Raw genomic sequence first — 16,577 nt, 5'->3', positions numbered from 1 at the left:
GACGTTGTTTAATTGGATTTTTTGGGCAGTCACTAATCAAATGAGTGATGCCACAATCTGGAAAATATACACTCACTCTAATGATCTATATATGATAACAGTCTTTCATAAGGTGGTTTCCATGCACCACATTTGTAGCACGGTCCTAATGTTGTCGAGGCGCTCCTGGAGCCGCTCTCTGTTGATAGGTAGGTCTTTGTCCTGCTAAGCCACCATTGGATATGAACAATAATGTTCTCTCATCTAAGTTGTATCTTGCTTCTCCTACAACATGAGCTGTTATTGGTGGTCCAACATTTTGAATCATGCTCCAAGGTTCTGGTGCTTTCAGCTCTTTGGGTGGGTAGTATGATGAACTAGCTATATATCCACATGGATCTTTGTAATATGTGGGCATATGTACTAAGGCTTGTTCCTATGGTTCTTCCACATTTGGTGCATACCTTACGTCTACTGGTTTGCTCCTGGGAGAGATGGTTGTTGCCCCAAAACTGATTTAGATTTAGATGATGATGACGAATCATGTTGTGATGACGAATCATCATCTAAATCCTTAAAGTCACCTTCCTTGTAGACAACACAATTGTCTACTAGGTATAGGGCTTCTTTGGTCAACTTGTTTAAAGTTGTGCTCTTCTTTATATGTAGATTCTTTTGAAGGTCCGCATTCCTCAGTCCTTGGATAAATATCGACTGTGTTGGGTAAACCTTCCACAAGGAAAAATTTTACATAGCGTTTCAGCCTTAAAGCTACTTTTCTAATTGATTCTCCGTCTTTTTGCTTAAACTTATGGATTTGCAAGACCTTATTATGAGCTATCTCTCTTTGAGAGAATTACTCAATAAAATCGTCAAATACCTCCTCCATTGACTCAAAATCTCTGCATTCAATTGAATCGAACCACGTGGTGGAATCCTCCTCTAGAGTTAGTCCAAAGCCTGTGAACTGCATGGGAAAGTCTAGGACTTTCTCAGCTCTAATGATGCGTACAAATGCTGCCATGTGATCCCTTTGGGTCCCTATTTTCACAATATTTCTTGTTAACCCATTTTTGGACTTGAGATGGTTTGATCCTTCGAGGATCCATCATTCTAAACATAAGATACCCCATTCCTCCTCTATGAGCCCTTTCTGGCCTAGGATATCGTACGTGCTCCTCACCTAGGGGGGCTCCTAATCCATAATTTCTAATTGGTCTAGCAAGTGGTTGTTCCTCTTCTTGTACTCTTTCTCCTCGCTCTTGTTCTCTCTTTGGTGCTTCAGTCTTGGCCGGATTTGGAATTCTTGTTCTACTCTCATCTTGGTATTGATGATGGAGTGGTGGTATTGGTGGTGCCTCTAGCCGTGACATGGCCTGATATCCACCCCCTTTCGTGTTCAGGTTTGGTGTTGCAAACTTCTCAATCCATGCTTGAAATTATAATGGTGATGTTTGAGAGTTTTGATGGTTGGGCAATGTCTGTAAATTCTATTGCAATGTGGTGTTGTAATCATTTGAGAAGGGATTCATAGATTTTCTAGGGGTTTCTATGGGCTTTTTACTTCTCCTCAGAAGCCTATGCCAACAATTATGGCATTATCACTCTCACTACATCTTTTGGGTGAATTGGCTTGTGCTCTTGTCCGTACTTATCGACAAAAAATGATATGGTTCTAGTTGCAGAATCATATAAAAACAAATACACGACTGTTTTTGCTTAATTTTTTCACATGGGGTTCCATGCACCGGTAGTAAGAGGTGACTCTCCCCTCCCTTTGCTTGTAAATCCCAATATTTTCAAGAATTGCAGCCACTTTCACTACTCTCTTGTCATGAATGTCAAACGTTCAAGGAAGAGTGAGTTTAGGACAAAATTCTTAGGTCTCCAAATCCATCTTCACTTTTGCTATGTTGTCTCCATATCAATTGTAATTTTTAGGGTCTTTGACAATGAGGTAGTGGTTTCCCTCCTCATCGCGGAACCTATCTCCATTGTCATTTACCATGATTGCCAAACCTTTCACTAGCCGCTCTTTAGTATAGATGCATTGACATCCTCAAACATCAGCATACACTTGGGCTCCATGGGCGTTTGTTCCCTTTAGGAAGATTGCCATGTATTTTGGTATGTTTAAGGGTTTTTGAGAGGTGCTCCCACCCATAGTCCCTTGTTGTTGCTAAATGGATTCCAATATGTTTTTATAGATGACATCCCTTTGGACTTGCCTCCAAAAATAAGGGATGATGACCATCAAATTGAGCTCCTACCAGGAAGCTCACCGCCTAACAAGCCTCCTTATTGAGTTTCCCAAGCTCAACAAGAGGAGATCACGAGGCAAGTACAAGAATTGGTAGACAAAGGAATGGTGAGGTCTAGTACCTCTCCCTTTTGTTATCTATTCCTTTTAGTGCAAAATAAAGATGGTACATACTGCATATGTGTGGACAATCAAGTACTAAACCATATCACTATCAAAAAAAAATTTCCCATACCGCGGGTAGAAGATCTGTTTGATAGGCTACAAGGTCAACTTACTTCAGTAAGATTGACCTTAAAAGTGGCTATCATCAAATAAGGATAGTGAATGAAGATATCATAAAGACCGTGTTTCGTACAACGTTTGGTCTTTATGAATATCTAGTCATGTCATTTGGCTTTACTAATGCACCGGCCACATTCAATCGTGGAGAAAATCTTTAGACCCTACCGCAAGTTCACTGGAGTATTCTTTGATGATATCATCGTCTACTAGGAGGAGCACAAGAAACATCTCCGTATTTTTCAAGCTTTGAGGGAGAACAATCTTTTAATCAATCAAAAGAAGAGCAATGTTTTCCTTCACGAGAGTCAATACTTAGGTCATATTATCTCTCGGGATGGTATCCATATGGATCCATCTAAGTTAGAGGTAATAAAGGCATGACCTAATCCAAGGAATCTACATGAGCTAAGAAACTTTATTGGTATGTGTGCATACTATAGATGCTTCATAGAAAAATTATCTCACATAGTAGGACCATTACATGACTTAACAAAGAAGGAAAGTTAAGTACTCATGGACTCCTAAAGGGAAAAATGCTTTTGACAAGCTCAAAGAGAAGCTTACCTCTCAACCAGTCCTTATGCTTCTGGATCTCTCAAAACCATTTGAGGTCCAATGTGATGCTTGTGGTGATTGCCTTGGAGTAGTCTTGCTTCAAGAAGGGCATGCCATAGCATATGAGAGACGAAGGCTCAATGATTGATGAATAGGTCTTGGGCATATACAAAAACGAGTTTTTAGCCATTCTAGATGCCCAACTAGACACTTTGAAGCACTATCTATTGGAGATTCCATTTATTTTCCAAACGGACCACCAAAGTCTCAAGTACTTCATGACGCAAAATCAAGCTTTCCAAAAAAAAAATGAGGTGGGCAAATTTTCATTCACAATTTAATTTTCATATTGCTCACATTACTAGTAAGCACCATCAAGTAGCCCATGCACTTCACGACGACCAAGAGTCAATGCGGTGTCTATAGTAACTCACAATGATCTATCTTCTATGATAGATGAGTATGCTATTGACCCTGACTTTAAAGACATAATGTTAGCCCTTGCATTGCGGAAGAAAGAAGAACCATTCATCTTGCAGGATGGTTATCTTCTCCATGGCAATAGGCTATGTGTTACCCACTCCCTTCGTGAGAAATTCATGTATGAATCCTATGCTCCTCCCTATGCAACATCTATACATTTTGTTGTATTTCCCTCTCTAAAGGTGGATTAATCCCAAAGGTAAATAATTCAAAAAGAACCATCTTTATATTCTTGCAAAATTTCAAATAAAACATCTTTGTACTCTTGCAGAAATTGATCTAAGTTCATCACATTCAGAAACAAAGTCGAAATTCATATTTTCATGTACAGTTAATCTAAACTAGTAGCACAAATACATTTGCTTTGTGCAACATTTAAAACTTGTTTGTACATATGAGAGCAAAAGAGGAGACATCCCATTCTCCAAACAGTAAGCCATGACTACCATTAGCCTCAAACTGGAGAGTATTATGTTGATAAGTACATTTCAACGTAGGCTCTAAGTTGTATCACTCATGCCCAAGAATTACATCACCTCTTACCATGTCCATAACCTAAAAATTGATGCTCATTGGATGGCTACGAATTTCCAATGGCACATATTTTACCACACTTGTTACCATATACATGTGGCAGTGATGTGTGTGAACACACTAGGACCGCCGGGGCATTTTTTCCATCTTTAGGAGGTTTTTTCCCCGTGCATTGTATATATGCCCATCACTCTAGGGCTATCTATCTTTCCATTGCACACTAAGTAATACAGTCTCTATTGTGTGCCTTGAGCTCCCTTCGCCTTCTCCAAGTTGTGTGTGTTTCTCTGCTACCCTAATTCCAACAATTGGTATCTGAGCAGGTCACGTCCTCCCGGGCTTAGTCGCCAGCTGCTCCAGCACACGCCTCCTCACTTTCTTTGATTTCAGCAAGCTTTGGCGAGCGTTCGCAGGTCGACAAAATTTTTGGGAGAGCTCATAATTTTGATTTGGGCTCATTTCGGCCTCTGTTTCCACTACAGGCAGTACTGCACAGGCTATTTCATCATTTTGTGCAGAATTTCTGTCAGTGCCGTTTTTTGCATAACACATGCCTTATAGTCTTCTAAGGTTTGTGCTATATAGCACAGGTTGTTCCCGCTCTGTTTCTCCTATTCTCGGGCAGTTTTCACATCAGGTGCAACATTTACCATGGGTGACAACAACAACACAGATGTGTTCAAGATGTTTACTTCTGAGGACAAGTTGGATGGGGACAACTACCCTATGTGGGCTTATATGATGCAACATGTTCTTGTGTCAAAGGGCGTCTGGAACATTGTGCAGGGCATTGATGTACGTCCTGGTTCTGAGGATGTAGGCGATGTTGAGGATGTTGCAGGTCTTGTTGCAAGGATTGCAGTTGTTAGAGTTGTTTTGCCTACGGCAGAACAAGCTCGTTGGGATGTTAAGGATGCGCAGGCTCATGCATTGATTGCGTTGTCTGTGAAGCGCACCATTGTTCCTCACATCCGTTCAACAAAATCTGCAAAACAGCTTGGGATATTTTAGTAGGTCTTTATGCAAGCCGCAATGAGGCTAAAATTGCTTTGCTGCGTAAAGAGTTGGAGTCGAAGATTATGCATGAGGAAGATGATATGGACACTTTCCTTGCTAGTGTCAAGGATATCAATGAGCAACTTATTTCTGCAGGTGAAGTCATTTCAGACAGTTCCCTTGTGCAGACTGTTCTTGATGCCTTACCAGATTCCTACAAGACTTTTGCTAGTACTTGGAGACTGATGACCCAAGGAAATCCTGAAGTTGTCAAGTTTGATGCATTATGCACATTGCTGTTGCAAGAGTCACTTTCTAGAAAAAACAAGACTAGGCAGCGTGCAGTTGAACAGGCTTTTATTGCTTCTCAAAGAAAGGGTGGTAACAACAATGCAGCCACTTCTTATGGTTCTGCTGCGAGTAGTAGAAATTCTGTTCCTAATGCTTCTGCTGACAGCAATTCGTCTGGAAATTTTGGTGATAAGGGAAAAAAGAAGATGCGTTGCCATTATTGTAAAGCTAATGATCACTTGATCAAGTCGTGTCCTAAGTTGAAGGCCAAAGAGGCTAAGAAGAAAGAGGGTGGTTCCACTGCAAATGCTGGTTCCACTACAAATGCAGCCATTGTTGAGTCTTCTGTGAAAGGAAACCGTAATGCTGATGTTGATGCAGAATGGGCTTTTAGCACAGAGTGCACTTACAATCCTGCTGTCCATGATGCATGCTTGTCAGTTGCTGCAGATTCACATGTGTGGTATTTCGATAGTGGTGCTACAAAGCACATTACCTCACATCGTGAATTGTTTACCTCTCTCGAGTCTGTCCCTCATGGGAATTCAGTCACTTGTGCCAACAATGCCTCTTATCCAGTTCAGGGAGTTGGAAAGATTGTGCTTACTGCTGCTAATGGCAGTTCCTTCACACTTGTTGATGCACTTTATGTACCTGGGATCAAGAAGAATCTCTTGTCTGTATCTGCACTTGCTAGACTTGGACTTGTAGTCAAATTTGTGGATGACAGATGTACACTTCATGATCTCAGTTTTGGTGATGAAATTGTTGCATCTGGCCTTCTGTGCCGTGGGCTGTAAAAGCTCACTTTGTATGACAAGTGTGGACAAAATTTTGCAAATGCTGTTGCAGATTCAAGGGCTATTTCAGATGCAAAACTTTGGCATGCACGTTTTGGTCATCTGAATTTTGCCAGTTTGCTGCGTTTGTAGAAATCTGATATGGTTGCTTCTTTGCCGCCTCTTGAAGCACCTGTCAAACATGTTTGTGAAGGCTGTATTTTGGGTAAGATGCAGCGTTCTAAGTTTCCAAAGGATGGTTCAGTTCGGGCCACATGCAGGTTGCAGCTTGTGCATAGTGATGTTTGTGGGCCCATGCAAACTCCATCCTTGGGCAATTACCTATACTTCGTGACTTTCATTGATGATTACTCCAGGCATGCATGGGTATTTCCGCTTAAAGCGAAGTCCGAAGTTTTTATGTGCTTCAAACAATTTCTGGCTATGGCTGAAAATGTCTCGAAATGTACTATGGGCACCCTCCGTTCTGATCGAGGGGGGGAGTATACGTTTCATGAATTTAATGCATTTCTGGCTAGTCGTGGGATAAAACACCAATGTACAGTGCCTTATACACCTCAGCAAATTGGTGTTGCTGAGAGGAAAAACAGGTCACTGACGGAAATGGCAGGATGTATGGTCAAAAGTCAAGCTTTACCACATTCTTTTTGGCTTGAGGCCATCATGTGTGCCACTTATGTACTTAACAGGTGTCCTACGAAATCTTTTCAGTCTATTACTCCATATGAAGCATGGCATGATAGAAAGCCTTCTATTGAGCACATGCGTGTTTTTGGATGTTTGGCATATGCTTTGGTGCCACAAGTGCAGCGCAAAAAATTGGATGATAAGGCTATCAAATGTATTTTTGTTGGTTATAGTGCTGAAAGCAAAGGATACAGGTTGTATCATCCGCAAAAAAAACGTATTCTGGTTTCACGGGATGTAGTGTTTGTGGAAGATTCTGTTCAGCCCTTGTTGTCATGTACCAGAGACAGTAATGTAAGCTCACAGGACATTTATGACACTTTGTTGCCTCTTTTCAGTGGTGGAAATGCGAATGTAAGTTCCAATGAGGCAAATGTACAGGCTATGGGGGTTTCTGAAAATGTTCTAGATCAGCCTATTACTGATGTAGATGTACATGATGTACTTGATGAGGAAAGGGCTGAAAATGAGTAGGCTAGAGGTATGCCAAAATGGCTGGTGCACACTTTGCGTGATAGTAAATTGGATGCACCTTTGTCTAGTCGTACTCGTTCAGGCTCTCGCCATGCATCTTATGCATCAGATTGTTATGCTTTGGCTGTGTCTAGCTTACATGATGTTGAGGAGCCTTTGACTTTTGATGAAGCGCAAAATTCAGAAAATTGGATGGCTGCCATGCAATCAGAATATGATGCACTTATCGAAAATGACACATGGACTTTATGTGATTTGCCTCCTAGCAAAAAGGCCATTGGTACGAAGTGGGTTTACAAGTTGAAATGCAAGCCGGATGGTTAGATTGATCGCCATAAGGCTTGACTTGTTGCAAAGGGTTATGCACAGCAAAAAGGCATAGATTATGAAGAGACTTTTGCTCCCACTTGTCGTATGACTACTGTGCGTTTTCTATGTGCATCGGCAACTCATTTTGGTTGGGATGTACATCAATCAGACATTGTTACTGCTTTCTTGAATGGTGACATATTTGAGGAATTTTATGTAACGCAGCCTCGCGGTTTTGTCATAAAAGGACAAGAGGACAAAGTGTGCAAATGTAACAAGGCTTTTTATGGGTTGAAGCAACCTCCTCGTGCTTGGTATGAGAAAGCTGACACTCATTTGGTCAAACAAGGCTTTCGTAACAGTCCAACAGAAAGCACATTGTATGTAAAGCGTGAGGGTGATGTACTTCTCATTGTGGTTCTTTATGTTGATGACTTGCTGATCACTGGACCAAATGTGAGACATATTGCTGAATTTAATTCTGATTTGAATGCTACTTTCAAGATGAAAGATTTGGGGATGTTGCATCATTATTTGGGTATACAGTTTAAGCAGTGTGATGGTGGTATTGCCTTGTGTCAGAAAAGTTACATAGAGACATTGCTATGTAAGTTTGGACTTGAGGATTGCAAACCTATTGCCACTCCCATGGAAACAGGTTTGAAGTTGAGTCTACATGATGCTGGTGATCCTGCTGATGTCACTCTTTACCAAACTGCTGTTGGCTGCCTCATTTATGTATGCAACACAAGGACGTATATTCAGTTTGCAGTCTCACAGGTCAGCAGATTTATGCATAGCCCAGGGTCTAAGCATTGGCAGGCTGTCAAGAGGATTTTCCGCTACCTTAGTGGCACTTTACATCTTGGCTTGTTTTATCCCAAGGGGGGATCATTGCCGCCAGACTTACATGCTTTTTCGAACTCAGATTGGGCTGGTTGTTTTGACATGCGAGTGTCCACAAGTGGTTTTTGTTTCATGCTCGATAGTTCATGTATATCATGGTTGAGCAAGAAGCAACGTACTGTGGCCACTTCGAGTTGTGAGGCTGAGTACAGGGTAGTCTTCACAGCTACAGTTGATTGTGTATGGCTCAGACGCCTTATGGTTGATTTGGGTGTTGGACAGGACACTGCCAACACTATCTACACTGACAGTCAGAGCGCATTGGCAGTTGCGAGGAACCCAGTTTTTCATGCTCGCACAAAGCACATTGAGGTGCATTACCACTATGTCAGGGTGAGGCTCTCAGTAGGAGAGATCAGCTTGGCTTATGTGCCAACACAGGACAACCTTGCAGATCTTTTCACTAAGGCATTGTCTCGTGAGAAGCTTGAAGCTTTCCGCGAAGCTTTGGGCTTACTCCCCTTTGTGGATTGATCCTGTCCTTAGGGCATGGCACTTCCCTTTACTCATGTGCCAGCTCTCATTCACCGCATCACTCCAGGGGGGATTTGTTACCATATACATGTGGTAGTGATGTGTGTGAAGACACTAGGACCGCCGGGGCATTTTTTCCCTCTTTAGGAGGTTTTTTCCCCCCGTGCATTGTATATACGCCCATCACTCTAGGGGTATCTATCTTTCCATTGCACACTAAGTAATACACTCTCTATTGTGTGCCTTGAGTTTCCTTCGTCTTCTCCAAGCTGTGTGTGTTTCTTTGCAACCCTAATTCCAACAATACTGCCCCAAATAGATGAGCCTTGCCCTTACATAAGAGACATTGTGTAACTATGTGCACTCTTCATGTGTGGAAGCTTCAATCTCTTCAACAAAGCATAACTGAGAAAGTTATGGGTTGCCCCATCATTGATGAGTATGCACACGTTGCCCATTAATGCAGCCTAAGAAGAAGTATGAATAGCTGCTACAGTATGGTTAGCTCATAGCCCTTTCTCATCTATATCATACATTAATGCTCCAAAAATTGCATCTGCAAAAATTTTAGGATGTAGGTGAGTTATCTTTGATTTAACTGTCGAATGCAATCCTAGTACAAATCCCCGTACTTTGTGAGATTTGTTGAGGTTATCCAACTCAAAGATCACTTCTCGATAGCGGAAAATATAATTGGTCAAAGATGATGCATGCAAAAAGCACTCATCCCAAGCAGCCTGTCGATTTCTGTCGTATTCATTTCTGGGAAGAACTTCCTTCTGAGACATAACTTGGAATCACTACCAGGTTGTAAGTTTTCTTATCTAGCTTCAATGACATCCACCACTTGTATGACTTGCCTTCAGTAATAGAGGCGTTTCAAGAAAGAGCCATCAAGAGTTGTGCACGCAAACGATGGACATCGATCCATTTATGCAAAAACATAATCATCACATCTTTTTTCAACTCATTATCTTTGCCTCTAATCACCCACAACTTTAAGTCCTTCATTTAGGAGAAGATATTCTAGTTCTCATGCCTTGCCATAAGAGATTCTGACAATGGTGGCCCACAATCAACCTCCACAACATTTTTTTGTGATCGATCCTTGGCCATTTGCATCATGAAACTAGCCCCATGAGCGTAGTTAAGCTGGCGTTGATGGCCACCACCATTTTTCCATTTGATCCATGCGAGGGAGAAGAGAGTTAAACTCTTGGATATGGATGAACCATGGTCGTCATGCAATCCATCGCTTTCTTCAATGCGTACATCCTCCATGGCCACATTTGTACCCGTAGGTGGAGCAATCTCGAAATTCACTCTTGATGCATTGAAAGCAATTGATCAAACAACATTTCACCATGTTCGAATTTCAAAAACATTTACAGACTTTTAATAATTATGGAATTTGAACTTTATGAATTGAATTTGCTTACAACACATGAAACTTGTGTCATATTATTCGGCAAGATTTTCAAACCTAAGAAGAGTTTGTAAAGGGCTTCAAGAATTTTATGGTGCGCGAAAACCCTCCTAAGCGGGATGGGCAAAGAGGCTCAGGGAGGCCGTTGAAGGTGGGTGGAGCTTCAAAATGCAAGGTATGGTGTAGTAGAAGCTTCACGACAACGTTGTTGTCCACTTGTGTTGTGATCGATTGCTTTATAGCCCTTGGCCTAAGAAGAGATCCTATGTGATTGTCCATGTGTCCGGGCATGCCACTTGTGAAGACATTTTGTCCCAACGCTTTAGGACAGTATTTCCTCTTATAGGAGAAACTTGAAAGGCAAATTGTATGTGAACCCTCCAATAAATAGATAAAAGCATCCGTTTTTTGACTGATCATTGCTAAGCATTAAATCTTATCTAGCCTATACAATCTCCATAGATTCTTTAGCAATAATCCATGCCACTTTATCATAATTTAAAAAGTACATTGTCAAACTTTGTTTATTATGTGGGATAAGAAGATGCTCCATTTTGAAAGGGGAGCTCTCTTCTCAAAGTCTCATTCAAAGGATCAACCTTTGTCAATGCACTTGGCAGCCATGATGAAAACCAAAACGCAAACACACACACACACACACATACCACAGATCCCTCTAAAGCTGAGATATCTTGATAAGATTTCATCTCAAACCTACAGTTTTCCTTTAGACCAAAAAAGTTATACAGTATGTCTGTCGATCAACGCGCAAAACTTGGGAGGGTTGATCCCTGCAAATCTTAGCATTTAAGTTTGATGTTTATCATACGCTTCATGGCATGTAGGTAAAATTGGGAGCATACTATAAGGCAGAGAGCTGGCGTCTTGGAGGAGCTGCAGCTAGGCTTGATGAGGGATTTCCTCATAATCATCAGACGTGGATCTTGGGCGTAGTGGGGCAGGTAGTAAGCCTCTCTTGAAAGCTGCATAGATTGCGAGTGCGAGGAGGGCGAGCACAAGCACGACCGCGATGACGATGAGGGCGATGTAGCCAGCAGCAAGCCCGCCTTTCTTAGCACCTGCTGAATCAAACAAGAGGACATACATTCTTATTCTTTGTTAATTTGCTCCACCGCGACATGAATGCTAAGAATAAAGAAGATATGCAGAGAAAATTAGGAAAGGAGGCTAAATTATCTTGCCTCTGGTAACGTAAATGGTGTAGACGGAGGGATTGTAACCTTCCACTGTGAGGTCGATCAGCAGCGTGACCGTTTCCCCGTAACCGGCCAGGCCCAGATCCGCGCTGGCCACTCCATTCTCCACTTCTGTTCCATTTACGTCGATCCTGTAACTCCCACTTAGCTGCACGACTCCAATCGATCGCGGTTAGCAGCAAATTACCAACCCTACTCTGCTTTTCACCAGAAGAGCTCATACTCACGTACCTCAGCTTCAAGCAGGTACACGGTCACCTCGATGTTCGACACCTTGCTGGCCACGCTCGCATTGTACGTGAAGAGAAGCGGATCGAAGGCTGGGAACAAGCTGCCGGCCGAGAGCTCGATGTCTTCCAGCAGAGCCTGCGCAGGCGGTGGTGGCGGTGGCGAGGGGGGTGGAGGGGAAGGAGGGGGCGATGGCGGTGGTGGAGAGTGGGGCGGAGGAGGGGATGGGGGTGGAGGGGGAGAGTGCGGGGGAGGCGGAGGAGGGGAAGGTGGCGGAGGGGGAGAGGGTGGGGGAGGAGAGGGTGGTGGTGGGGGTGGAGGGGGAGAAGGAGGAGGTGGAGAAGGCGGTGGAGGCGACGTTGGTGGAGGGGGTGGCGAAGGTGGAGGAGGAGATGGTGGTGGTGGAGGGGAAGGGGGAGGAGGGGGCGAAGGGGGAGGGGGTGGAGACGGGGGTGGTGGAGGGGAGGCAGGGGGCGGGGGTGAGGGTGAGGGAGGGGGAGGAGAAGGAGGAGGTGGGGGAGGGAAGGCAGGCGGGGGTGGGGAAGGGCTAGGTGGAGGAGGCGAAGGTTGAGACGCGGGTGCCCTCACGAGAGGCCAAACGCCATCCGACAGCAGCTGAGCCTGATCGCCAACAGTAGCGCCTTCACTAATCAGCTCTTGGTATCTTTGCTGCAGCTTCTGGTGGCGTGACAACGTGGGCGCAAATGCGTGCTGGCCGATCCATAATATGGAGAAGCAGCCCAGCAGCAGCAGCAGCGATGACGCCGCAATCCTCGAAGGCTTAATCATCTTCACTTCATCAAAGCACACACACTATTCACTAGTCACTGCATATTTTCCGCTTCGCAGACCAGTCTCTGGTTGCTACGCCAAGGCACCAACGGTCTCATCAACATATACGGCCACTTCCCTCCTTCCAAGAAGCAGCTAGGATTCTGTCTAATAAAATGCTCTCCGCTGAGCGAACCAACAGCCAAACGTCACCCAAGAGAAAAAGCGAGGGAAGGACGGTTTGTTCCAAAGAAAAGAGAAGCGCACGCGTCACATAAGTGTGTGTTTACATGGTGGAGCTTTCGGTCCTCCATCGCCCAGGGCCCTGCCGCTACGTTGCTGCCCACAAAGCTCACACACATGCTACATCACGTGTTCAAATCTTCTTTACATGTAGGTAAAGGCGGGCCATTTTCTTGTATACCCGAACTTCCGAAGACAAAGATGGCCTTTGACAAAGATTTTCGTCTTGTAATTCCATAAAGCTAAGGACTACATGAAAACTCTTTTTGGCCGACGAAAAAGGAAGCTCTTAGAGGAACAGATGCCTCCTCATGAATCTTTACTACTTTGTGGATGGGTACCAAAACAAAAAAAAAAAACATCTATCAAGCTGTGAAACGTTCTGTCTCTTTTAATTTCAAGTGTTTCTATCAAAGTCGACGATGTCGGAGGGTAGAGATAGAGAGAGAAGCACAAGAGAGAAACAAAGAGAGTTGCTCGAACCAACACAAGATGCACAAGACAGAGACAAAGAGAATTGCTCGAACCAACAAACTTGGTATTAGATTAATTATATAATGGGGACATGGTGCTCCTAATAGTCTGACTTGAGGGCCCTGAAATACCCCCTTCAAAAATTGCACAATTATGCGAAAATGTAAAGATAGAGAGAGAATGCATGAGAGAGAGTTGCTCAAACCAACCAACTTGGCAATGAATTAGATTGATTATACAATGGGGGCTGAGTGCTCGACATACGAGACCTTTAAGTACCCCCCTTGGGAATTGCCCGACCTGATATTGTATCAAATAAGTAAAACAAATACCTAAAAGAAAAAATAATGAATAGGATCACATTGGGCATTCACTTGAGGTGCAAAAACTTTAACATGTCAAAGTCGACGATGCGAAATTGTAGAGATAAAGAGAGAATGCATGGGGGGGGGGGGAGGGGAGAGAGAGAGAGAGAGAGAGAGAGAGAGAGAGAGAGAGAGAGAGAGAAAGAGAGATTCTCGAACCAACCAACTTCGCAATGAATTAGATTGCTTTCACAATGGGGGCAAAGTGCTCCTTATGTACCGATCCAGGGGACCTTAAGCACCCCCCTTAGGAATTGCCTAGCCTAGTATCACACCAAATTAGTAGAATAAATACTTAAAACACAAAATAAATAATAGGATCACATTGAGGATTTACTTGAGATGCATAAACTTTAACACCCTGTTTGCAACTCATAGCGGACAATGTAGGTACTAGGAAGACCAAGTCGATGAAGAAGCTCTCATGAACACCCCAGTAGAGACCTTCTACTAGATACACCTTGGATTTGCAACCAAGTTGTAATCGAAAAGAATGCCATCTTGAGCATAGAAAATTACCTCACAGAAAGTTGAATTGTAGACCACATTACGTCCAAGAATCCTCGTTTGTGACTCTACGAACGAGGCCCTTCTACTAGATACTCCTTGGATTTGCAAAAGCCACCAAGTAATGCCATCTTGAGCATAGAAAATTACCTCACAGAAAGTTGAATTGTAGACCACACTACATCCAAGAATCCTCGTTCGTGACTCTACGAACACATCACATCCAAGATTTACAAGATAATAAAGTTTGGAACACACACTGTCCTTAATCCCACCAATAACAATGAATTGTACACACTACATCCATAGTATTTTGTAAGCGTCATGTTGGTTTCTTGCCATCTGTAATGTGCTTTGAACTCAGACACATAGGTTCAAACATTGATGACTTGAACTCAGGCACACATGTCCAAATCAAGCCTTTGGGAGCTCCAATTGTCCCTCTCTATCACCCGTGTTCCTCTCTGTGGGTAAAGCACGGTGTAGCAACGACCACCAAACTAGAAGGCTGGAACTTTTGCCAATGTAGATTATGCCACACGAGTAAACTTCCTTTAGTCCTTGGTAGAATGACTGTGCCTTTCCCTTTGTCCTTTTGGGAGCTTTTGCCTTTGCCTTTGGATTTACAATCCCAAGACAAATGATCACGCTTTCCATAGTTATAACAATAGCTCTAGGACTTCTTTCAATTTCATTGCAGCAAGTATCTCTCCATCATTTCCAGAAAACTTGAACCTTTCTTGCATAATATTTTTTCACAATAAAGGGTCCCTCCCACTTATTCTAAATTTGGCATCAAACCTGCTAATTAATCTATTATTGTATATCAAAGAACCTAACTCTTTTCTTCAATCCCTTTGTCTTTGATGGCCTTGCCAAGCTTCTCCTTGAGTTACAAAGTTGTAGATGGTGGGATCAATCCCTTGCCTATAGGTTGAGGCTTTTTGGAGTTATCACTTGCAGTCAAATGCCATGTGGAGGTAGCAATCTTATATTGTACAATTGTGTCGACTTGTCAAAACCCAATGCCGACACCTATAAATAGGACCCCTTCATCTCATTTTGTGTCTTTTGCTTAACTCTCGAGATCTTACCTTTGTAACTCTTGCACTGTGAGAGCCTGGGAGAGCTTAGGAGCACTCAATGTTGATTTGTATCATTTTTACTTTCTAGTCATCATTTCAGAGTTTTGAATTTAAACTAGTTGTACTCTAAACTATAATCTTAATCTAAACCAAATATTAAGTTGCTTTCATTCAATGTCTCGTAATCCGTGCTATGTATTTTTTTTCAATCTAGTGGTTTATCTGAAGTCTGATGTCAAGTCATCTAAGGTTTGTGTCTCTCATCTAGTCATTTGATCATTTGATCTTCCCAATTTATTCAACTACTCTCAACATAACTCTGGAATAGATGTCAAGCGATCCAGTTCATTCCATTTTGGTGATCACGATAGTGAGCTAAAGCTCTTGACAAGAACCAGTCTCCCAGGTTAGGCTTCCGAGATAGTTGGCTATTCACCATGCTTGTCATATGCTAATCACAAGGAAGAAGAGCCACTAGAATTTCTACTAAAGTGCAGGATTATAGCAATATGATTGCCAAAGCATCAAACCAGGAGTCTGATGACATTCAACCATGTTCGCAAGGAGAGGAGATAGAAGAAAACCCAAGCATCAGAGAACCCAGTGCGCATCAAGCCTCTGAATAATCAAAACATTCATTTAGAAGACATTCATAGAGAGTTGAACGACACTCCCAGTCACACAATTCTTGCTAGACTCTTGACAAGGACAAAGCAAAGTTAAAAAACGAGGCCAATCAGCCATGTCGACATGAGAAAGGCATTTGGAATCAAGGACGAAACTTCATAGAGAAAAAAGAGTTAGAAATAGTCAAAGCAATCAATGAAGACTATGAAGTTAAACCCAAGAGAGATGGGAGGCAAAAACTGGCCACCAGAACAAGCCCAAACATTGAGAGAAAGAAACGGATCATTATGAAAAGTACGAACATCGAGATAGGAAAGTTGATCATCATGAAAAACCCAGACATAGGGAAAATTCCAATGATCTAAACATAGATTTTTCCACACTTACAGGTGGCAAAAGGGACAATCCCAATATTCATATCCAAGCTCTTGAGTACTATGTTGACCTCAAAGACATTGATGAAGATGATTGGGCAGAATATGCAGCTCAAAAACGGTACCATCATTATCCAACATGTAGGCTCAGAACGTACACAACTTGAAGAAATCTTTTTTTCTCGAGTATAGTGAGAACCAAGGGGATCATCTACGAGTTATATAAG

General features: G+C 42.7%; 1 protein-coding gene across 1 annotated transcript; it reads right to left on the bottom strand.

The window, feature by feature from the left end:
• Positions 1–11,160: 11,160 nt before the first annotated feature.
• LOC147422625 (uncharacterized) lies at positions 11,161–12,985 on the bottom strand. The gene is made up of 3 exons (XM_086503499.1): positions 11,908–12,985; positions 11,662–11,824; positions 11,161–11,538 (listed from the first exon to the last, which is right to left on the bottom strand). Exons 1-3 carry the CDS (start codon positions 12,691–12,693, stop codon positions 11,360–11,362), a joined length of 1,128 nt encoding a protein of 375 aa, XP_086359625.1. The 5' UTR covers positions 12,694–12,985; the 3' UTR covers positions 11,161–11,359.
• Positions 12,986–16,577: the final 3,592 nt, after the last annotated feature.

The sequence above is a fragment of the Adiantum capillus-veneris genome, chromosome 27 (assembly GCF_014529385.1).
Source record: "Adiantum capillus-veneris isolate H3 chromosome 27, ASM1452938v2, whole genome shotgun sequence".
Taxonomy (NCBI): Eukaryota; Viridiplantae; Streptophyta; class Polypodiopsida; order Polypodiales; family Pteridaceae; genus Adiantum; species Adiantum capillus-veneris.
The sequence above is the reverse complement of the archived record's forward strand: the minus strand, read 5'-3'. Positions and strand labels throughout refer to the sequence as shown.

Excerpts from the sequence above, each read along its gene's own strand:
- LOC147422625 (XM_086503499.1), bottom strand. The coding sequence starts at position 12,693 with ATGATTAAGCCTTCGAGGATTGCGGCGTCATCGCTGCTGCTGCTGCTG. Across the intron at positions 11,825-11,907 it reads TGTACCTGCTTGAAGCTGAG|CTAAGTGGGAGTTACAGGAT; the intron begins GTACGTGAGTAT and ends GGAGTCGTGCAG. Across the intron at positions 11,539-11,661 it reads CACCATTTACGTTACCAGAG|GTGCTAAGAAAGGCGGGCTT; the intron begins GCAAGATAATTT and ends TTGATTCAGCAG.